We start from the raw sequence: 23,445 nt of genomic DNA on the forward strand, positions 1-23,445 counted from the left end.
GGCAGTGCAGGCTATCAGGAGCTACTCTTCCCCTACTCTCAATGCAAATGCCTCACTCACCCCATACTGACTCATTCAGACCTCTGGAGCCACCCAGCCCCTGTCACACACACCAAACCAGCAGAGACCGGTAATAGTCAGACAAGAAAATAGCCACTTTCTAAAAGTGCTATTTTCAAACCAGAGTCCAAAAACCATCCACCCAAACAGATGCGTTATTTAACCCTGAGTTCAGGGATACCAAACTCGACATTGTACCATGCTCCCCGAGCCAGCTAGGATGATAGCTCTTAATAACCCTGGCAGTCCATTCTAACTTAGGGAGAGCAGGTAACCTTACAATAGTGAAAAATGAATATGGCTGTAATTCACTATTAGGACATGCCACACACATCCGGGCTTGTCCTACCTTATGCTTACAATGCACCCTGCCCTCGGGCCTACCATAGGGGTGACTAACATGATGTTAAGGGAAGGTTTGGGGACTGGCAAGTAGGTGTACTTGCGCAGTCTGCGTGACAGTACCAGACTGCACGTAGGTCTAGCAATGGCAGACCTTTAGACACATTTTACCAGGCTGCTTCTGTGGGTGGAACAATACGTGCTGCAAGCCCACTAGCAGCATTTGTATTTACAAGCCCTGGCACTCCTGGTGCACTATACTAGGGACTGAAAGTAAACCAAATAAGCCAAACATGGAATCCAATCAATATTAATTTAACATAGGGAGCACTTGCACTGTGGCACTGATCAGCAGTGGCACAGTGCCCAAAGCAATATACCAGCAAAAACATTGTAAACAGAGGAGGCAAACAGAAAAAATGGAGGAGAGACTCAGGCCCATGATGTCAGGTCTAACAGGTAGCATTCAGGCAGGCATTAGGGTCTAACATTGCACTGGCTACAAACAGGGGGGGTCTTATCAGATGTTTACCCCCCGCCATAGAATCTCCAGTTCCTCTGGGTTCACCCGCGGTTTCTGCCTCAGCCGCTACCAAGCCCCCAGCCATTACCTTCGGGACCATCGCAGGTGAATCCGCCTTAGTTGTTCTCCCAGCGCGAACAGTTCGAGTATTCAGTTTAGGAGCCATCCTCCAATACTGAGTCCATCCAGACTCTGAACACGGCAGCCGCGGCTCTCCCTTGCTCCGTTCCCAGCTTTGATTCACAGCAGCTGCAAGCCGTGCGAGACCCGCCTCTCTAAGCCAGCAGCAAAAACTTGGACGGGGACAAGCTGCCTTCTAGGCTTCCAGCCAGCGTAAGTATCGTCCTTCCAAGGTCCGGAGCATTCAATATTCTTAATTTTGTCCAGAGACCAGGTACACGGAGACTCGTTATACTTAATTAAGCATCTTTTTCCTTCTCTGTGGCTAACAGCATTCCGATTTTCAAAAGAAGAATAGCGAAGCTTTTCATCTCATGGCTGGGGTTTACGGGAGCCTCCACCTATTGCCTCCTCCTCACTGTGGCTTCAATCCGCCATCTTGGTTCCTCCCGCATTAGGAGGATGTCATTTTTCATAAGTGTGTTATTTGCTGGCCTTCCTATCTGATCCAATGGCAGGTGACTGGATTGCCATGCCCTCTGTTTTACTGAAGATTAGGAAATGTACGGTTTATTCTTCCTAACTCTGTCCCCTGCCCAAAGCCAGAGAGGATGCTACGTACCACAGTCCTCCTTGGCGTGTGGGCCTCTGAGGACGTGCTCAGCTGGTTGCTGCTCCAGCATCCTGCTTTCCATTGTGAACAAAATGTTATGGTAGCTAATAGGGGCCCCTGGCCTAAAAGTTGGTGCCTTGGTTCTACAGAAGGTGTCAAGGACCAAAGTTATCTTGTATAACATGAACGAGTCACAAAATAAAGGTCTATAAAGATCTGAAGCTCATCTCCTTTCTTGAGCATGAAAAAGAATGATGAGGAAGCTGAATACTTAAGCCCTCAGTCCAAATGGATGGTAATTCCTGATTTTGATAGTAGCAGGATTTACTGACCAAATCAGGATCTAGAAAAGCATGATTACAGTACTCTCAGCGATACACCACCTGGAAGCTGCTGATATTTTCTGTCAAATAATTGCTTCAGGAATTGGGTGAGTTAACACTGATTCCTTATGTAATTCTCCTTTACTGTGAGGATGCTAAAATGTCAGTATGGTTCCGCTATGAGGATGTTCAGTGTCACTCTTGAAATACCACCGTGTACGAGCATCCCAGGCTATCAGCAAACTTGGAGGCCATGAAATAATGAGGGGACACTCCTGACCCAGATGTAATGAGGAGTGTAGAATGACTAATACAATTAATAGCCATTTAATATTTAGCTTTAAATGATTGAATATACTTATATTTAATGACCAGGAAAAAATGGAGCATGGATTTGGAAGTAGGATACTAGCTTTTGCTTTGTCATAGACATTCCTAACATGTCAGTATGGTTCTGGTATGGAAATGTTTGGTTGTGGGAGAAGTCAACCTGGTCTGCCAGACATTGTAACATGTTAGTATTTCTTTTACGGGACACCTTGCAATGTTGTACCTTTAACATCACGTTCATTGATTTTCAAGTAAGCCTCGAAACACTGTCAACTGCTCAGGCCTTGGGGCAGCTGTTAGTCAAAGTAAAACACAACACTAGGATTGTGGTCAGGAGTAGAGGCATTCCATGACCCATTAAATAGTGTTGTCTGGGGAGGAGTAATGCCTCGTTGAGAATAACTAAGCACTGGAACAGCTTCATCTGTTACGAGCCTTCTTCATAACTCAAAAATTGAGGATGAAGATTGACTACGATAGCCATCAGAGCCATGATTCACCATGGCTCGCAAAATTTGGAGACAAGGGAGGACTATAATAGATGACAGTTACCACAACACTGTTTAGTTTTGCTTTTAGAATACCCTCCACCCTTGGTCAAGCCATGGGATGGGAAGACAATGCCCCTAACCTAGGACAATATAGAGTCGCTACAGATTAATAAATACTTTGAAATTTACTTCACAGTTTCTTTTCAAGCTTGATGGCTCAACTGATGTTGAAGCCATATAGCGAAGCCAAGGTTAAATTCACCCAATGTGGGCAAATTATGGCATTCATGTTACATTTCATCAAAACCTGGGGCCCGATGTAGGTGGCCCAAATACCGGTCGGTAAGGGTGAAATTCAGTAAATTTCGCTGTTACCGACCGGTATTTAGGCATTCGTGATTAAGGGAAGGATTCGGTATTAAGGAATCGGTAAAGGGCATGCATGTGTGCCACATGTGCACACATGCACATTTCAGGGGTGCAACAGGGTGTCCTATGGACACCCTGGCACCCTTGAAATACCTCCCGGTATTACTGATTCGGTAATACCAAATCGGTAATACTGAATGTCTTCACATTCATTCCTATGGGCCTCCAAGCCCATAGGAATGAATGGGTAAGTATTTGTTATTACCGAATCTCAATTACCAATTCAGTAATAACGAATATTAAGAATTCGGTATTTTTACCGAATTCTTACCTACATCTGAAATACCGATTTCTAAATACCGAATCGGTAAAATTCAGTATTTAGAATTCGTTATTTCACTATTACCTGCATCAGGCCCGTAGTGAGATGCATGACTGCTCTAAATCTGTTTGTAAGTCCCTAGTGTAGTTTACCTCTGCAGTTAGTCAACAAGCCTTTCTGTCTGAAGTTACAGAGAGACAGAGTGGATTAGCCAGTCCCTGAACTGAAAAGTGGCCAAGCAAGATGGATTCCCAGTAAAATTCTAAAAATAATTTCCAACCTTGAGCTTCCACAACTTTACATAACGTTCAGATATTTATTAACCAAAAGCAGAGTACACTCATCCTTTTTCTAGGAGTTTTTAGACATTTTTCTTACAACCTGTAAGCTGGCCAGGGAATCTAACTTAGGGGCCAATTATGATTGCGGTTAATCCGCATCCTCTGGGCCGGCGGAAGCCACCGCCGGCCCGGAGGATGCGGATCAACTGCTGCGGACTGAAAAAAGACCCCCCGCCAGATTAGGATGGCGGGGGGATCTTTTTTCCGTCCGCCGCTTTTCCCCCGCGGTTGCCTTCCGACCGCGCCGGAAAAGCTCTAACATGGCTGGCGGTGTCTATCAGACACCTCCAGCCATATTAGGATGTCAGCGATCCTATGCCTTTCTACGGCGGCATTTCCGCCGTGGAAAGGCATACAAACTTTTCTTTGGGGACCCGTTGCGGGCCCCCAGGGTGAAGGGGGGGGGGCGTGCACATGGGGGGTACCTATGGTACCTCGCTGCATTTGCATGCATAAAGCGGCAGGCACCGCGCGGTGCCTGCCGCTTTGTGCATGCAAATGCACTGCTTGCATTTTTAACATTGCTTCAAGCAGCACCCGCTGCAATGTTAAACATACAGGATGTGACCGCCAGGGTGGCGGTCACATCCTAATTTGCAATCCTAAAAGGCCCCTTATTTGGGCCAATGACTTTACTAAACACTTATTATTGTATCATTGCATGTATTGTGGTAAATTAGATAATTTCCCGTACCAGTTCTTTGATTCACCCAGGTCGGAGTGGTTTCATCCCCAGTTGAAAGCTCTTGTCAAATACTCACTATTGATTGAGTCGTAAATGTTTTGCTATCAAAGGGATCCTCAAGGCTGTGATACTGTTGCATGGTTAACAAACACCTTTACAATGTAAAAAATTTCATTGTAGGTAGAATTAGCACTTTATTAAGATACACATAAAAGGCAATTGAGCACGACAATCAATCAATACAACTTAAAAATAACAAATAACAAAAAGCAAAAATCATTATTCAGGCACTGCTTAGACAAAGAAAAATAAGCTAGCTTCCAATCTGCAAAATAGTTTCCAACAGTATGTAAAAATTAGATATTTATTAACTAAATAAGGTGCAAAACGTCACTAGCTATGCAAAAATTTAAAGGCACAATGGCAGACCTTGACATGTGTGTTGAACAACTAATCTTATTTTGTTGTTCACTTAGTGAAAACCTTCAAAAATGTGCATTAGAGTCAATCCTTTGTTTGCAGTTTCTGCCTGCTTATTTTATGAATTTTACGAACCAAATACTTAACAGCAGATTTGAGCCATTCAGGCAATGGATTAAGGCTAGCTGACTAATTCTAACTTCCAGGCAGTTTAAAGGAATGTGAGGAAATATTTTGCTTTTGCAACTGCATGTATGTATGTGTTAGATGTATTATTAAATGCACACAGAAGACCCTTTAGAGGTTCCCCTGAAAACCTACCAAACGCTGGTGTGGTGTCTGACTACTCCTAGCCAACCTGTCACCACCAGACATGGTTCTGACCTCATTGGGTGTGATCCTGCACTCTCAGAGGCCCAAAACAAAGCCTGCTCTGGGTGGAGGTGCTGCGCACCTCCTCCAGGCCGGAATGCTCTTCTAGAGCGGGAAGCTTGCTTCAAAGGCGGCACCGCCTTTGAAGTGCAATGCTGGCTTCTCCAGATAGTGGAGGAGGACACAGACACACACACACACCCTCACACACACATGCACGCACGCACGCACACACACAACCACACACACACACACACACTTGTACGTGAGGCAACTTATGGCCATTGCATTTGGCCAATATCCTCAATTTAGTTTGCACAGTTTATGGTTGGTGACTGGCCATGCTTTTTGCTAAGCGATTTACCATTATTGTGTTACTTTCAGGGCCCGTGAAAATTAACAACAGTATTCTGTATATACATGCAGAAGGCAAAATAAAAATGTGATCATTGTTATTTCCAGGGTCACGTTTCTAATATTGTAAGCTTGAAAAACATTCACAAATGCACAATCATAGCCTTTCAATTCTTTGTCACATGTCTTTTGTTGGCAGTAATGGAACCATACTATGGCAAGTGAATGGAGCACAGCCTATAGCTTTATGAAATGGGTTGAGGGTGACAGTACAAAAGCCAAACTCTGGCTAAAATATGTTCACCAAGGCATTCAGTGGATATTTGGTATTCTGCATGTCCAGTCAATATGTTGGGAGGATGAATGATTCTGCCCTTTTCAGGCAGTCAATGGTTCTTGGGATGAGACTGGGACATCACCACTTTCTGTGGGGTGCCGGACCTTGGTGCTGGTAGCCTTCACCTACCATTGGCACACTTTAGGGTGCAATATCGGAATTTATATGACATTCAGCATTGTATTCTGATCAATGAGCTCTCACTCTCTGGTGCTGGTACCAAGGTGAGTAATATGGGGTCTGATATGCATTTTATATCATTTTTTGTACCTGGGTATGCTCGGTGTTTCCCAGTTACTCATAATGTGACAATATTTTGTTTTGGCATGTGCACGTAATTCTGTCAAATGTATTTATATGTTTTTTCTTGTCTTTTTTCATCAGATTGGGATATTGGTATGTCAATGGGCATACATAAGAGTTTAAATGAACGCATGTTTTGGGTGCACTTTTGATAATTGACTTGAATTACCACCTGCTGTGAGCAAATGCTATTTCCACCTGTATGTGTCTCTTAGCTCGTGTTATTTGCTGCTTGTTGTAACATTCTGCCTCCTGTGCAGTGATTGCATTGATATGCAGGAAGGTCTATTTTACACCTAAAACGTACACTCAACAGTAACAGTTAGGGGCCCTCTTTGGTGCACGGCCTCTGGTCGGAGGCCAAGGGGGCACATATGGAGCCCCCTATTGATCCCTGAACCTTGTAGGTGCCTGTCGTGGGGTGGAGTTATGAACTGCACCTCCCTTTCCTCAATGGGAGCTTGTGTTACGGCCGGTTTATGGCCGTAACAGGAGCTCCCATTGAGGACAGGGAGCATGCGGCCGAACAGTGTTCGGTCGCATTGAAATGAGTCGGTCGGGACAGCCGACAGAGTGTCGGTCGTTTCCTGGACCAAGTCGGTGTCTGCGGAAGGAATTCCGCCTGACATCAAAATAAGCCCCTTATTGTCACAACCCTTCTTTGCCTCGTACATGCATTTTACACACAAAATTTTTTTTTTTACTGCCATTGTTCCATGAAAACCACCAGCAAAAACCTCTACCATCACTACCCCTAATACCATTACTATCTTCAAGCATTCGCGAGGCCAGTCGATCTGGCTTTAAAGTATTATCAAACCAAAATATCACCTCTGCACATGCTTTTGTTTCCATATGTTGTTACAGTAAACGTAGAGCTATTGGCTTTTTCATTTTTTGTTCTTTTTAAGCTAGTGTGTTCTGCCAGTAGTGTACAACTTGACATTTAGAAACATTTTGCCAAAGAGCTTGCAGTTGGTCAACGAAGAAGATTTGTTCATCGGAGGTTTTGTGTGCTTTGTTCCAATGCAGGCCCGTTTGTGCAGTTTCCATTAATCATGAATGAACTCTGTATGGAAGGGTTCATTGTATTTCGCTGGCAAAACCGATATGAGGAAGGTTTGAAGCAGCTGATGGCCTGGATTTTAGAGGTAAGAATGCCCTGCTGTTTGCCCTCAAACAATCAAACAGAGGGAGGGGAGGAGTTAATACAGTCCACCACACATCCTACCTGACCAAATGAACTAGACATAAAGGTGTGACGTCTCATAAGAGACACTTTTGGGAACATCATTTCACTCTAAATCATAGAAGTCTGCTTTTTAGGTTGTAAGAACCCTCACTCACCAAGGAGATTTGCTTCTTCAGATCATACTCCATGTTGGGCGAGGACTGCAATACTAAATGGTCACTGCAGTTGGAGCTGTTTAAAGATCTTTTTGTTTTTTGTTGTTGATAAAAAGACGACCTGTAGTAGGGTCTCTGGAGATAGGTGTTAAGAAAGGGCCTGGTGATAGATTTCAGTAAGGTTGAAACTGCAATGGATTTGCAAAGGAAGCAATAGTCTCAAATGTTGCAATTGGTAAACATGTTAATGCCATATTGCCCATCTGGGTCATTGGCATTCGTCAGGATCGATCAAAAAGATCCCTAATCTAAATATTGCCCTTCAGAAGATCACGCTTTACATGAAAAATCAGGCAGTGAGACCTGTATATTAGACAGTACAAACCAATATCATTGACTGGTACACATATAACATGAAACCAGTTATACTAAACCATTCCAATTAATGACTTTATGATCTTGTTAAAACAGGAATAAACATGGAATAAACAGGAATGACATTTTTGCATATCCTGCATAATAATATAGTTGATTGCTACAAAACACATATACACACTGAAGAGGCCCCTGTCCTTCCTCTGTGTATAGGCTGGCTAGACCCACGCTGTAGGCCCCACTGATTAATTGATGATGGCTGCATCATAAGATTGCTCCCCTGTTCTAATCAAGACCTCGTCCTGAGGGATAATTGACTCTTCCATCATTCTCGGATCGAAACGTCAACATTTCCCTATTATATCAACCTGTGCTGATACTTATCCACGTTTCCAAGACCTTTACGCATGTATTGCATCTGTGCTTGGTGTATTTTCTACATGTATAAATTATATGCAGACAGGTTGTACGTGTAACCAATTGTAAATACAGTACATATTGTAACCTCAATTTTCCAACTTTCCTTATCTATTCACGAGCACTCTATCCAACACTTACCTTTATTCACCTTGGAGCAACTGCATTATATTGGGAATTGCATATATCTGAATTGATTTATTAATGAACTTATCTATTCAATGTATTAATAAATTCATATTAATACAATCAGTGAATTACTTCATTTCCGTTTCTGTCACTTCTTGGATACTTTATGTTATATAAAATTCCAATTGGGACCATTTTGTTTTGTAATTACTCATACCCAGATCCTATGGTAAACTGGGTTCCCCCATTGTTTTGTAAAAATCTGACAAATGTCATGTCAGCACTTTCTCCCACCCAGCTAGACAGTGCAATTGAGGTCTTGCTTAAACCACCTGGGGCCCGATGTAGGTAAATCCCATTTACCGAATTTGAAATACCGAATTTTACCGATTCGGTATTTCAAAATCGGTAAATGGGATGTAGGTCCCAACATCTGGAATCGTTACCGATTCCTTACAAATTCGGTATTTACCGATTCGGTAAATACTGAATCTGTATTTGCTATTGAATCCTATGGGCCTTTGAAGCCCATAGGATTAAAGTCAAATACCGAATCGGTATTTACCGAATCGGTAAATACCGAATTTGGCAAGGGTGCAGGGGGTGTCACTTTGACACCCTCTAGCACCCCCAAAACGGGCATGTGTGCAATGTGGCACACAGACATGCCCTAAGGGCACGTCTGTCTGTCACATGGCACATGTGTACATGCACAGATGTGCATGTACACAGGAATCGGTATTTTACCATGGATTTGTATTCCATGGTAAAATACCGATTCTGTAAGCCATGTGCTGATGGAACATTGGCTACCTACATTGCATTTTCGGTAATTTTACCGAATCGTTATCATTACCGAATCGGTAAATATTACCGAATCGGTAAATTTACCGAATCGGTAATGATAACGATTCGGTAAAATTACCGAAAATGTGCCCCTACATCTCGATAGCCCTTTACCGATCGGAAACGGCCGAAAATCGGTATTTTCGGCCGATTCCGATCGGTAAAGGGCTACCTACATCGGGCCCCAGATCTCTTAGATTATTCAAAATTAGAAAATATACAGTTTTTACACTTTCCATAAAAGATTGATATGTGTCAATATTTGTTTTAAGAAGCACAGCTCATCAACATTGATTCTGCCACAATGTAGTGATCTGTGCTTATAATACATAATTGGTTGTGCAGACTAGGAGGCTGATTTATTATTTGGTGGACAGAGTTTACTCTGTCAGGGTGAAAGAGTAAATTACTCCGTCACTCTAACAGAGTAACCGTCCAGCGGTTCCTGACAATGTATTGGAAATTTGCCATATGGTCTATCAAACATGACGCAGCGTATAGTAAAGTTTCAAAACGTTTTTATTTTCAAAAACAAAACCCCCAAAGTGGGATTTTTAAAAAAAAAACAAAATAAAGCAATGCCCTCCTCGGCATTGTATTCATCTCCCACGGTGTTGGGGACATTTTTAGTATTTTACTGCCCCTTCCGCTAGGGTGTTCCTGTTGGTGATGGGCTGTAAAAAACAGCATTATGTCCGTCCATCTTGGGTGACCTGACATAGCCAATTCTCCATCGGCCTCACTCTGTCTGGCCGTCGGAAAAGTTTGGCCACAATGGAGGCAGAGTAGTCTCCGCCATTGCCAAACTATGGTCTGCCCTCGTCTACATTTAGCGGGCAGACGCGGACCATTACATTGGTGGTAAGGATACTCCGTCGGTTTTGCGGTCGAGTATGCTTACTTCCAATATATAAATCAGGGCCTCCATTCCCTATGAATACACACTATATATTTGGTATATTCGTCCGACTCCAGAAATCTATGGCAACATTTCCCTGGTTAGCATTCTGGAGAGCAAATTTGATTAAAACACGAAAACATCTCCACATGTTTCATTACATCTTCCACCTGCATGAGACATTGATGCAGAGTTTGCACCAATATAAAGCCCAGTAGTTACTAAATTTGGTCTCAAGAGGAAACAGAATATAAACTCCAATCCAACTACAATCCTAACTGAGGAATTCCTTGTACCTCCTTGGGAATCATGGTTTCAAATACTGAGCTGATTTAGAAATGGCATATACCCTCAGGAGGCCTAATACAAATCCTAGGGTGTGGAATCAGATTTGTAGGTTAAAATGATGTAATAGGGGGTAAAATGTTTGTTGTTTATTTATAGCTCCTTAACATTAAGCCCTTGTCTATCTACATGTATCTGCTATTAAGTGAAGCTAATGTTGGTCTCTGGCTTTTTATCAGCACTTGAGGACCCATGCATCATCAAGGCTAAGTTGCTCTAACATCAGTCAGTATGTATCAGGAAGCAAAATAAGGCTGCATCCTGGACTACTTCTCAGATTATCATCCTTCGTACAGAAACCAAAGGGAAAGAGGGAAATGTCCCTTAGGTACAGGGGATGCGGGCAGAGTGCACTTCACACTTATTCTTGCCTAGGTAAAAATCTACTTCTCCACCTATTTTAGGGTCCACTCAGCTGAGGATGTAGCCTGAATGTCTGTTTGCCTCCCCATTTCATGGGCATTCTTGATGCACTTGATGAAAATAACATACTGATATCTTGAGCTAAACTTATGTTCTTACAAAAAATGAGAAGCTGATTGCTTTAGGGGGGAGGAGTGTGAAGTGGTGTGAGGTGCGAGGAAAATAGCACCTGAAGTGTGCTTCTCAACCACCTGAAGTTGGTAGTAAAAGTGCCAGATTTTGTACCAAAGTGATTAACTTCATTCCTAGAAGGACTCACTCACTGTTGGGCTTGGGTCTTTTACATCTTCTTTAATTACAGTAATATATAGCTTTCCCAGAGGCTCATCTCTAGCACCCTGTATATTCAACATTTATTTTGGCCATTAGCTGGATCTGCCCTCTGTATTGACTCTGCCGTGGGCTACTTAGTGACTTTTCAGCATGTCTCTGGGTCAGATGATGAATTTATGGTTTCAATTTCTTTATTGTAATTTCCCAATAAACAAGTGTGAAAATGGCTGATGGCAAGCCACCATTTGCAATGAATACAATTATATAGTAACCCCACAACCCCCCCCCCACCTACCCTGGACCAAGGTGACCTGCTTAAGCGGTAAGAGGTGCCCCTATCCTCTCACCAACCCCAATGTATTGACCATGTGTTGATGTATTCGTAACATCCATTAAGCGGAGTAGGCGTAAATACTTGGGGCATGTAAGCTCTCAGAATTCCATTGCGAACAGGGATAGAAAGGGCCTCCAAAGCTTAGGGAACGTAGAGCCCTGGTTCCTCAGTGTGAGGGTAATGTGTTCAATCCCCATTATGTGCCATAGTCTGCGGAGCTATCCCTGGTGTGTGGGGATGTGTACCGAGCCCCAGTGCATCAATATATTTTGGAGGGCAGCCAGTAGCGATAGTCCAATCCGTCTTCCCCTGCAGGACTTTAGTGGGAAGGTAAGTGTGTTAGGAAGGCCCAATAGCACATATGCTGGGAACCGGGGGATTTCTGTTTCTAAGTGTATGTAACTAGCTTCGGACACTCCCATTGGATATGGAGAAGTGTGCTTCGGCTCCACATTGGCACCAGCATTCGGATGATTTTGATGGTGCGACTGTATGCAGTCGGGCCAGAGTGAGGTACCAGTATGTTACAATTTTGGTGGCAGTTTCGATGCCTGAGGTATTACGGGATGTGTGCCGTATGATGTAATAAAAATGCTCCCATTCTTTTGAGGATAGTTCCCGTCCTATCTCGGGTTCCCATCACTTTTGGCCTGAAAATTTCGTTAGTGTGTTTTCAGGGGCCAACAATTTATACAAATGTGTAATGAGTTGTGTGTCCGTCGTGCTGGAAAGTAACCAACATTCATATGGAGTGAGGTGTTGTTGCGCTCCAGGGTGGTTTGTCGAGTGCCATATCCAATGGCAGATTTGGGTGTAGTGCCAACGTTCACTTTCTGGGAAGTTGTGTTCTTGGCGAAGATAGTCAAATGGAATGAGGCCCTCTGCATCAATAGGTGTCCCACTGATCTGCATCCTGGCTGGTTCCACCGGTGGAGCCCAGGATCAGTATGTACTGGGGTAAAGTATGGTGCCCCTATTGATCGTGAGTGGAGAAGAGGAGTATCCGTTTACCCGAATTACTGCGGTTGGTTGCTCGTATGCCCTGGAAATCCACTTTCAGAATCTCTCACCTATTCCAAACCTATGCCTCTAAGTATGGCCAGTGGACCTTGTTGAACGCCTTATCGGCGATGACCGATAATAGCATTCCTGTCCTTGCCTCAGAGCTTTGTCGCTGAGGTGTAAGACCCTTCGTGTGTTGTCGCCAAATGCTTTGCGAGACAAAGCCTGCTTGATCTGGGTCAAAGAGACCCGGTAGCAAGGGGTTGAGGCAGGCAGCCAAGATAACTGTAAAGATTTTAAAATCCACGTTTAACCCGTTCCGTGCGGCTGCCGGCAGCACTACCTCCCCAGTGCTGCCATCAGCCAATGGCCGACGCGGGCCCGTCCGTTTTGCAGAAGTGCCGCACTTCCGCAAAATCGCAGCCACCGTTATGGTGTTAAGAGAAAAATTGGCCAATATGAGGAACATTGGGTGGTATCCTTCCCCGGTTTGGGGATCACAGCTATAGAGGACATCTTCATCAATGGAGGGAGGGATGTAGAACTACGCAATGCGTTAAAGAATTGAACCAGAAGGGGTGCTAAGCTTGAGCAAAACATTTTGTGAAAAAGGGGGGAAAGCCATCCGGACCCGGAGATCTAGCCAGCTTTAGGCAAGATATACAGGAGATAACCTCCTCAATTCTGACGGGGTGGTCCAGCTCCTCCCTCTGTTCTGGGGTCAGGGTGGATGTGTGCACTTCCTGTAAGTAAGCTGCTATCCCCTCTGGCTGAAGGTTTTGGCAGTGTATGGTCCTGATAATAGTCCCTAAATGTCTCTGCTATGTGGAGGTCTGCGATTCATGTCTGGCCATCAGCGTCACGGATCTCCTGGATCTGATATTCCTGCCATTGAATCCCCGGCCTATTGGCCAAGAGTCGCCCGGCCTTGTCTCCGCCTACGTAGTATCGGTGCTTTAAACGGAGTGCGGCATACTCTGCCCTGTCCGTATCAATGCCGGCCAGTTGGGTCCTGGCGGCCTCCAGTTGCCTCCATACCCTGGGGGCCCTAGTCCTTGTATGAATGCGTTCAAGTTCAGCCACTTGAAGGGAGAGGACTTCCCTCTTGGCTTTGCGTTCTTTATTTTCTGCTGATGATATGGCGATCAGTTCCCCTCTTACCACGATTTTTAATGCGTCCCATATAATAGAGACAGGAGAATCAGAATTGTCATTGACGGCCAGATAGTCATTAATGACCTTGTAGGGGGCTGCAGGAGGGTATCTCTCAGGCACCATGTTCTAGGGATGGAGCCAGTGTGCGGGATCTCAATAGTGACTACCACTGCCTCGTGATCTGACAGGGTTCGAGGTTCAATGGTGACACTGTGTACACCAGGAAGCAGTTCTCGTGTGTACAGGTGGTAGTCCAACCTAGTGTATGTTCTATGCGCATATGAATAAAATGTGTAATCTTGGGTGTGTGCATGTGTGTTCCTCCACATGTCAATTAGGCACATCCTCTGTAGCCGTTGTAGTCCCGTCTTTGACAAAGCGCCTACCTGACCCTATCTCTGGGCAGATCTGTCCATGGTGTTGTCAAAAACTAGGTTTAGACCCCCCTCACCAGGACTGTGTTGTTTAGGGTGCTCAATGTATCCATGACCGCCTGTCTTAGAAACTTCTCCTGCCCCTTCTTATTAGTCTGTATGCCATTGCTACTGTAAGAGTTCTGGAGCCCATTTGAAATGAATATGCCAATAGCCTCCCCTTCAATTTGGCCTCTTTAGATAGTTCTTTTCCCTTAAAGTATCGGGAGATCAGAATGGCCACCTCTGTTGTCTTATTCTGAAATGATGAAAAGTATTGATGTGGGAAGTGCCTGGTGCGCAGTCTGTGCTCGCCCTTTGGCAATAGATGTGTCTACTGTAACAGGCAAATGTGGGCCCCAGAGTGTTTGAGGTATGATAGGAGAGACCTTCGTTTCAGGGGGTGGTTGAGGCCTTTAACGTTAAGTGTAAGGACCTTCAGTTGATCTGGCATTGGGTAGTAAGGAAAAAAGCTGTGTAGAGGCCACCATGCACCCAACAGAAAGGCTTACGGGAGCGGAATTTAAGGTGCTGTGTGCACGGGCGGGATAAGGTCAAGGGCTTGCATCTGTGGCTCCCAGGTCCAAACAAAAAGAAAAACATTAAGGTATCTAAACCCATAACAAGTAACGACAATATAAAATAAAAATTAACATTGAAAAACAACAGCTCCATTGCAGGAGAGTACATTTGATTGCGAGTGGAGGTCATGGTGAGGCTTACCCTTCACCCCCCAGACCAAGCGCTTTGTGTCCAAGTAGTGCCATCAGGCAGAGATGGGGCAAGCACAGAAAAAGTGGTGCAAGGGTGAAGGACCAAGGGGAAACCTCAGGTGCCCAGATGTGATCAGGGAGTGTCAGATCTTGTGTTTCTCCCTTGCTATTGTTTCAAGGTCCAAAGGAAGTCCTCCCGGGGAGCCCCCAGCACTGACCCGCCCGGTGCCGCTTGCTCCATTTGGCTCTCCTCCATCACCCCTCTCCGACTCATGCAAGTCTCTGTTCAAGCCAAGCTTGTGTTGCGCCTCTTCCAACGATCTGAGCTGATGCAACCTCCCATCCCGGCGAAAGATCAGGCGAAAGAGGTGTCCCCACGAGTAGCTCACCCCGACGCACAGAGGTGCGCAGTGATGAAGTGGAAGTCCTTCCACTTCTGAAGAGTAGATGCTGCCAAATCTTGGTACAGGACTGGGTGGTACCCCTGATATTGGAGGTGATCGTGACTTCTGGCTTTCTGGAGGATGTTTTCTTTCATTGGGAATGCACGTAAGGATATCCGATGGCGGGGCTTTAGGCGAGCGTTTGGGGGCCACCCTGTTTGTTCTATCGAGCTTGATTATTGTCTCTGGGGAAGCCTCTAGAATGTGTCTGAATAAGTCCTGATCATAGGAGATGATGTCAGATCCCTTACTTCCGGAAGGGACTCCACGTATGTGGATGTTATTCCAGTGCGATCTGTTCACCAGGTCTTCTGTATTGGCTTGCAGGTCCAGGTGTTGATCTCTAAGGCAGAGGTTTTCTTGTTGGAGTTGTTCTATCTCTTCCTCCCTGCCTGTTTTGTGGTCTTCTAATGTCCTTCACCTAGCCTGTCTAGATCGCGCCAGTTTTCTTTTAATTCCTGTGTGATTTCCCTCCGAAAAGATTGTAGATCCTCTCGTAGGGAGGCAAACAGCGACTCCAGATATGGATGTCTGACTGACTGACTGAATTATTTTTAGAGCGCTCTTATGCCGAGGTGTCTTGGAGCTGTAAGACGGAGAGATAGAGGTGGCAGAGTTAGGGTAGCACAAAGAGCCAGGTCTTCATCGCCTTTCTAAACTTAGCTATGCTCTTTTCGGAACGTACTGAGGCTGGTAGACTGTTCCAGAGCTTTGGGACTTGATGAGAGAAGGATTTGCCGCCCCAACGGACTCTCTTAGTCCTAGGGATGTGAAGTAGATTTTGGGAACTTGATCTGAGTGAGCGCTCAGGTACATAGGGGAGAGGAGATTGGAGAGCTGTTTAGAGGTCTGCCCATAGAGGGATTTGTAGGCCAGGCACATGACCTTGAATTGGATTCTTCTCCTGACTGGAAGCCAATGGAGTTCGCTTATTGCTTTAGAGGTGGGGTGTCGTTTGGGGAGGTAAAGCAGATTTCTCGCCGCTGCGTTTTGGATGGACTGGAGTCGGTTAAGTTGTTTTTCGCCGGCACCTATGTATAGGGCATTACAGTAGTCTACCCTAGACATAATCAGAGCTCCCACTACTGTTTTCCTCAAGGCGAAAGGGATGTAAGGCAGGATTTTTCGAAGGACCTTCAGTGTGAAGAAACAGGACGAAGTGACCTGGTTGATTTGGGCTGTGCAGGAGAGGTCCTTGTCCATTATGAAACCAAGGTTTCTGACCTTGTTGGCCGGGGTTGGGCATACGCCGGCTTCTGAAGGCCACCAGAGATCGTTCCAAATGGAGGGTTTTTGGCCAAACTCAATCACCTCCGTGTTTTCGGTGTTAAGTTTGAGGAAGTGGGCGTTCATCCATGCCTTTACGTCTGACAGACAGTTTCTGAAACTGGTGGCAGTGGCTTCTACTGTCTGCGCCAGTGAGACCACCAGTTGGGTGTCGTCAGTGTACGAAACTAAATGTAGGCCATGGGATTTTATCAGTGCAGCTAGGGGTGTAACATAAAGATTAAAAAGGGTTGGTGACAGAGCCGACCCTTGGGGGACTCCGCATGGTAGAAGGAATTCCTCGGAGAGGAGCCCATCCCAGTGGATTTGGTGAATGCGTGCCTGCAGACAGGTCTGGAGCAGTTTTAGGGCGGTGTGGGAGATGCCCAACGTTGTTAGTCTGCTTAAGAGGACCTCGTGTTTCACGGTGTCAAACGCCGCTGTCAAATCTAATAAGATCAGAGCGACTCTGCCTCCTTTGTCCATGGATTGACGAATGTCATCAGATGCAATGATCAGAGCAGTTTCTGTTGAGTGACAGGCCCTAAAGCCATGCTGCGTGGGGTCTAATAGATGGTTGTCCTCAAGGTGTTTTGTTAGCTCCTGATTCATTGCTTTTTCAAGAATTTTGGCCGGGAGGGGCAGGCATGATATAGGGCGGTAATGCTTAGCTTCCTTGGGGTCGAGGGTCTCCTTTTTGAGGATGGGCCTGATACACGCCTTCCTCCAACTGCTGGGGAATTGTCCGGAGTTTATTGCAGTATTTAGGAGGGGGGTTAGGGCTTGACTGATGATTTCAGGGACCAGATGTAGGACATGAGGGGGGCATGGGTCCAGCGGCGAGCCAGACTTAGTCTGAAGGAGCATCGTGGCGACTTGGTCACAGCTGAGCTGGGAGAATCTGGGGAGTTCCGGAATTGGTGCCTGTGAATCTGTTTCATGGGGGACCGCTTCGCACGGGGGTAGCGATCGAAGGTCATTATAGACTGTCTGAACTTTCTGTTGAAAGAATTGTGCTATGTTTTCCACAAATTCTTGGTGAGGCTTGAATGTGGTTTCTCTAGGGCTTTTAGCTAAATGAGAGATGATCTTGAACAGTTCCTTTGAGGAGTTTGAGGACTCTTGAATTTTCTTTGTGTAGAATATGGTCTTAGCTTGCTCTATGGCAAGCTTGTATTCATGTAGGGCAGCCGTATAGTCCTTTCTGGATTGGGGGTTATAATCGTTTCGCAAAAGTCTCTCGGCCCTCCTGCATTTCAATTTTATCAGTTTAACCTCTGGAGTGTACCATTGTGAGGTTGCAGAACGGATCTTGAGTTTTTTTACTTCTTCCGGGACTAACTTGTCCATTGCTTGTGAGAGCCAGGTGTTAAATTTGTGGGCTCAATCATTGCTGTCTGTACTAACGGCGGTAGGTACGTCCCTGCTAAGAATATTTGATAGGGAAGTAGCTTCTAGTTTTTACCATGGACGGGATTTAGTCGGGAGTACAAGGTCCTTTCTCCTTGCATTAGAAAATGCGATTGCCAGGGTGAAGTTAATGGCAGCGTGATTGGACCAAGGGAGAGGTGTGGTGGAAGTGACCTTGATGTGGCGGTTATTAGTGAAAATGGAATCCAGATTGTGACCTGCTGTGTGAGTGGGTCCTGTCCTTAGTTGGGTTAGTCCGTAGCTACGGAAGTTGTCTGTTAGGGTGGTAGTATCATTTGAGTTGTTATCTTCGAGGTGAAAGTTAAAATCTCCCAATACTGTGAAGGTGGGATGATCAGATGTGGACCCGAAAAAGGTTAAAAGAGCGTTGGTAAAAGGACCTCTGGGTCCTGGGGGACGGTATAGCAGAAGGCCGGTAAATATTAGTTGGTTGTTATATTTGACCGAAAAGGATATGGCCTCTGATTCTAGTCCTCGTTGATGGAGAATATGTACTTTAAAAATTGATCGGTGAATGATAGCTACACCTTCACCAGTGGTTCCTTGTCTGTCTACATGTGCTACGGAGTAGTCTGTGGGTACTGCGGTGTTCCAGTCTGGCCCAGAAGAGTTTGTAGCCCATCTTTCCATTAGGAAGGCCAAATCGACCTCGTTGTCCACAATGAAGGATTCGATTTCATGTTTGTGCTTAGGCATTGACCTGACATTTAGGAGTATGTTTTTTAGAGATTTGCTGTTAGGTTTAAAGCGGCAGTGCGTCGGCTGAGTGTGAGGGTAGGGAGAGGTAGCCATGGGTAGAGAATTGAGCCCGCTAAGTGAGGGGTAAGGTATTGTATAGCCCCAAGATTGACATTTGCTGATATACGGCATACCTCTTACTGAGGGTTGTGCTACATGTTGGCATTCATTGCATCTCAGGTTAAGAAGTGTTTCTCTAGAGTAACCATGTTTCCCATGAGCCGGTGGGAATTGGACAGGGGTGGTGGCACTGGGCGCTGGTCTGGCGCGGACGGGCGCAGTCGGGCTTGCCTTAGGCGCGCCTTCGGCGCGCTGTCGGCGCGCCCGCTGCGCGTCCGGTAGAGCATAGGGCTAAATAGGCTCGTGGGGCTCGTAGGGCGGAAGTCGCGACAACTAGAGCGCGTCTCACCAGTCACGCCACACCTAAGATGGCGGCTAAGTGACCTGATCGAATATTGAGCAACCTTAATTATCCCTCCACTTCAAACGGGACTTCCCGTGGCGGAACAGGCATTAGGGTGTCAGGTGGGTAAACGTACAATTATTAAGTCAATTGTGCGCAAGATGTGTTCTATTTACATTTATCAGGGTGGTAGCGCGGTTACAATTCAAAGTGACAGCATGTGCAGGTTAAGAATACGAACAAGTAAAAACATTGTAATCACGATTTACATTTACATTTAAAATGAGTCGCAGTGTTTAGAAGCGCTGGCCGCTCTGCTTACTCCGTCTTAGTCCCGAGCCGTCAGCCGAGTGCTGTCTAAATAGGCTAATGGGGCTCGTAGGGCGGAAGTCGCGACAACTAGAGCGCGTCTCACCAGTCACGCCACACCTAAGATGGCGGCTAAGTGACCTGATCGAATATTGAGCAACCCTAATTATCCCTTCGCTTCAAACGGGTCTGCCCGCGGCGGAACAGGATTAGGGTGTCAGGTGTGGTTGGTTCAGCTGGTGTCTCCGAGCTGACGGGCCAATCGGGCGCCACTGAGGGCGTCTCTCCACCCGGGACACTAGTCGTCTTAAGGAGCATGTCCTTAAGGGTGTGGTCTTTCTTCCCCCGAGCCGTAGTCATTTCTGTGCTGAAGAAGGTGTCGAATGGAAGGCTATTTTATGATATACTGAGGGTCTCTACCCAGGGTAGGTCTCAGCGACCAGCCCGCTCTTCAGAAGATGCGATGCGGGCCTCCGCAGCAAGGGTCTTGGGGGCTCTGCTGGCTCCTCTGGGCTGGGGCGCCCACGCTATGCGGCTACGCTTTACAGTCCCCGCTGGGCCCACCGTGCGCCCCGCCTTGAGGGCTTCGCCACTCCAATCACTGGTGTCTAGCAGGTATACAGGGGTCCTTCTGGGTGCTCAAAAAAGGGGGGGGGCGCTCGCAGTTTCCAGCTTGCACGTAATATATTGCCCCCTGGGTTGGGAAACAAGTCCATAGAGGGTAGTGCTCGGCCACAGAGGTGATATGTATGAACTTTGCCCCATTACCAGTGGGCTAGCGCTGAGCCACTGGAGCACTGATACGCCAACAGTCACTGGGCCTGTGGAAGACAGATCAGACCCCCACTCTGAGACTCTCTTCGTCTTCGCTAAGGGCCCCACTGTCACACTTGGATCCTCTACTATGGCCTTGTGCGTCCTCCTGCAGCCATTGTCATTGCCTTCCAAGGGGCCTGTTCCAGGTCTCCTGAACTCACCGCTGGGGGACCGATCAGCAGGCAGCGGTATTGATTCCATCAGGGGCCCGCCCGCTACACTCCGTCTCCCTCTCACCTGACATCGGGAATGAGGAGTCTATGCTGGCGACAGCCTCCCTCGCGTCACTGCTGCACTCTTCCTTCTAGCCCCAGCTCAGCATGGGACAGGCCTCTCAGTCCAGACGGTCCGTCGGGGATCTGGAGTCCGAGCAATCCACGCCACTGAGGGGTTTGTCTTGGCCCCGCCACCACTCTCCGGTGCTGCAGTGTGTCTCCTCCTGCCGTCAACACCGTTGCCCTCCCAGGGCTAAGGCCAGTGGCGTCACATCACCGGGCCCAGCACTTCAGTCGGCGACTCCAGCTCTCCACAGGGGCCCGCGCTCCATGCCTCCATGCCTCTTCTTCCACTCGCCTGGCACCAAAGTCAGTAGGCCCGCGCTGACTGCGGCCAGGTCCGCGCTGGTGCCTACTTCTTTGATCCAGGCGTCGATCCACACAGGCCTGGCCCCATGCCAGCTGACTCGCCTGTAAAGCAAAAGCTCGGTCAGCCTTTGTTGCCGGAAGGGCACGCCGCAGCCTGTTTCTTCATCCCGGACACCTGGGCCTCTGGCTCGGCACACAGGCCACATCTCCGCTCATGTGTGGAAAGGCAGATAAGGTACAGCAGCTCCGCTCACACAGTCCCTGGGCCCCTCCAGTGCTTCATCAGGGCCGTGGGGGTTTATTGCAGTCTCCACCTCTGCATTTTATAACGATAAACTGCCAGGCCTGGTGGTGGAGAGCGGAGAGACTCAAACACATGTCTCAGCCGTCCTACAACTTGGCCACGCCCCCAGATCATGGAATTAGACCGAATTTCAATATGGCTGCCAACAGATGAGGCCTCCTGGCTTACATGGCGTACCCCTTACTGTAGTATTTAATGATAAACTATGCCCAAGTATCTTGCAAATGCGTATAATGTTGAAAAAATGTATGGCCAAAGCGGATAAAAAATTGCAAACAGTAGACAGGAGTAAGTGGTTCTGAAACAGAATAGATCACTGGAAAATATCTGTTTAGTTTCAAGGGAAGAAATACCATGGGAGAAATGTGGTAGTGGTAGAGGGTGCCATAATAATTCGTGAGGAAGGAATTACAGAAGACTGTCATTTTATGGAAGAGATAGAAACATTAAAGGAATTAATATTAAGAACCTGTTCAAGTTGATGTGAGATAAAACCAAGCAATATGGCACACGATTGGGCAACCACGATGGGTCATGATTTAGGAAGGTTTAAGCATTTTCGATGTGTGTGTGTGTGTGTGTGGGTGGGTGTGTGTGTGTGCGTGTGTGTGTGTGTGTGACGCAGCAGGTGGGGTTAAAGCGATGTTGATGAAATTGGTGCCTTGGAGCCAGTGTTGGGATAACACCATGTGCTTTTTTGTCTTTGCGCAGGGAAAGCTGAAATACCATGAACACATCACTAAAGGCTTTGAAAACATGCCCGCGGCCTTCATGGGAATGCTAAAAGGAGAAAATACAGGAAAGGCAATCATAACAGCATAAAAGAGACGGCACACCAGGGTCATTTTAGTGCGCACGTGGAAGCAAATAATGCATCTTTCTCACTGTGTAACACAAACGTTTTAATTGAAATTAATGTTATTAATTCCAAAGGTGCCGGAAGATATTCTAATGGTGATACACACTTCTCTTCATCACAAAAAAGTAGCATAATAATCCTCCAATCTGAACTCTTTATTAAAATATGACCTCCTGTCCTGTCATACTTGAACAAAGACAACAGAAGCACGACATGATGCCCGCAAACCCTGTGGCCACACTGGGACTGATGGAACCTTCTTGACTGATGGAACCTTCTTTGATCCCTCGATCTGGATCACTGGAGTCCTGGACAGCTGATGAATAATGAACATCCCTGCTGACCATTTCAATGGACCAGTGTGGGGCTGGGATTGAATGATGGGGGTTGAGTATTGCTAGTTGCGTCCACCATTGTTGCTTTAATTAACTTCTTGTATTGCAAAATAAATTCAATAAAGATGATTGAAAAGTAAATATTCCTCCCACTGTCTGCAATGAAGTAAACTGATAGACTAGCAATGCTGTTACAAAGACGAGGCCTCAGATGGTGCTCTTTGGCTCATAAGAGTACTTTTGCACTACTGGTCTATGACCCGTTTTAAAGCTTTTCCTTTTTTCTTCCTAATTAAACAACAAAATGATGGACGTTGGGAAGCTCTGGGCTCTTTATCTGTACTTAATTTTACTGATGTGCCTTCATTTTCCATGTTCACTCTACTTAAGGGCCACCTCCAGGACACCTCGAGTAAGGGTTATGTGCACATCAAAGAAACAAATGATGGACTTCAACTGAATGTGTTGTGGCTAGATCTATGCAACATACTTAGCAATTCCCATCCAATATGGAAGACTATTCCACAAGAAGGGCCCGGAAGCAGCCCACTCAGCACTGTGAGTAGCCCCATGGAATATTTGCATGATGAAGACATCTTTACTTAGCAAGCTTTTGGAGTAGTACCTCAGAGTACATGACCTACCCTCTGGGTACTGCAGGCTCATCTTGTTGGTGACTGAGGTTGATGCCCAAAGAGATACCCACTATTGGTTTATAAAGAGCCACTGAAGGGGGGGGGGGGGGGGGGGGTAAGCAACACCTACACCCAGTAGTGCTGGAACAATTTTCAGATTGGGGCTGCTGCTATCAATATTACATCGCTGAAGCAGTCAAGGAAATTATGAAAAATCCAAGCATCACACAAAGAACATCTGTAACAAATGAGCCACGCCCATTCATCAGGAGAGTGGTACGACTGCAGAATGTAGAATGTAGTGCATCTTGGAGCATACTGTGACAAATATATTACTAAAGCCTGGA

The 23,445-nt window shown here is 46.2% G+C and overlaps 1 protein-coding gene across 2 annotated transcripts in view; it reads left to right on the forward strand.

The window, feature by feature from the left end:
• Positions 1-22,604, forward strand: part of LOC147727410 (prostaglandin reductase 1-like) — a 437,573-nt gene extending 414,969 nt beyond the window's left edge. For both annotated transcript variants that reach the window (XM_086961489.1, XM_086961490.1), the window contains 2 exons: positions 7,338-7,456; positions 21,981-22,604. In XM_086961489.1, the coding sequence (XP_086817615.1) occupies positions 7,338-7,456; positions 21,981-22,091 (230 nt within the window). In that variant the 3' untranslated portion in view covers positions 22,092-22,604. The remainder of the gene's footprint in view (positions 1-7,337; positions 7,457-21,980) is intronic.
• The last annotated feature ends 841 nt before the right edge of the window (positions 22,605-23,445 follow it).

This window comes from Lissotriton vulgaris, chromosome 3_1, assembly GCF_964263255.1.
Source record: "Lissotriton vulgaris chromosome 3_1, aLisVul1.2, whole genome shotgun sequence".
Lineage (NCBI taxonomy): Eukaryota > Metazoa > Chordata > Amphibia > Caudata > Salamandridae > Lissotriton > Lissotriton vulgaris.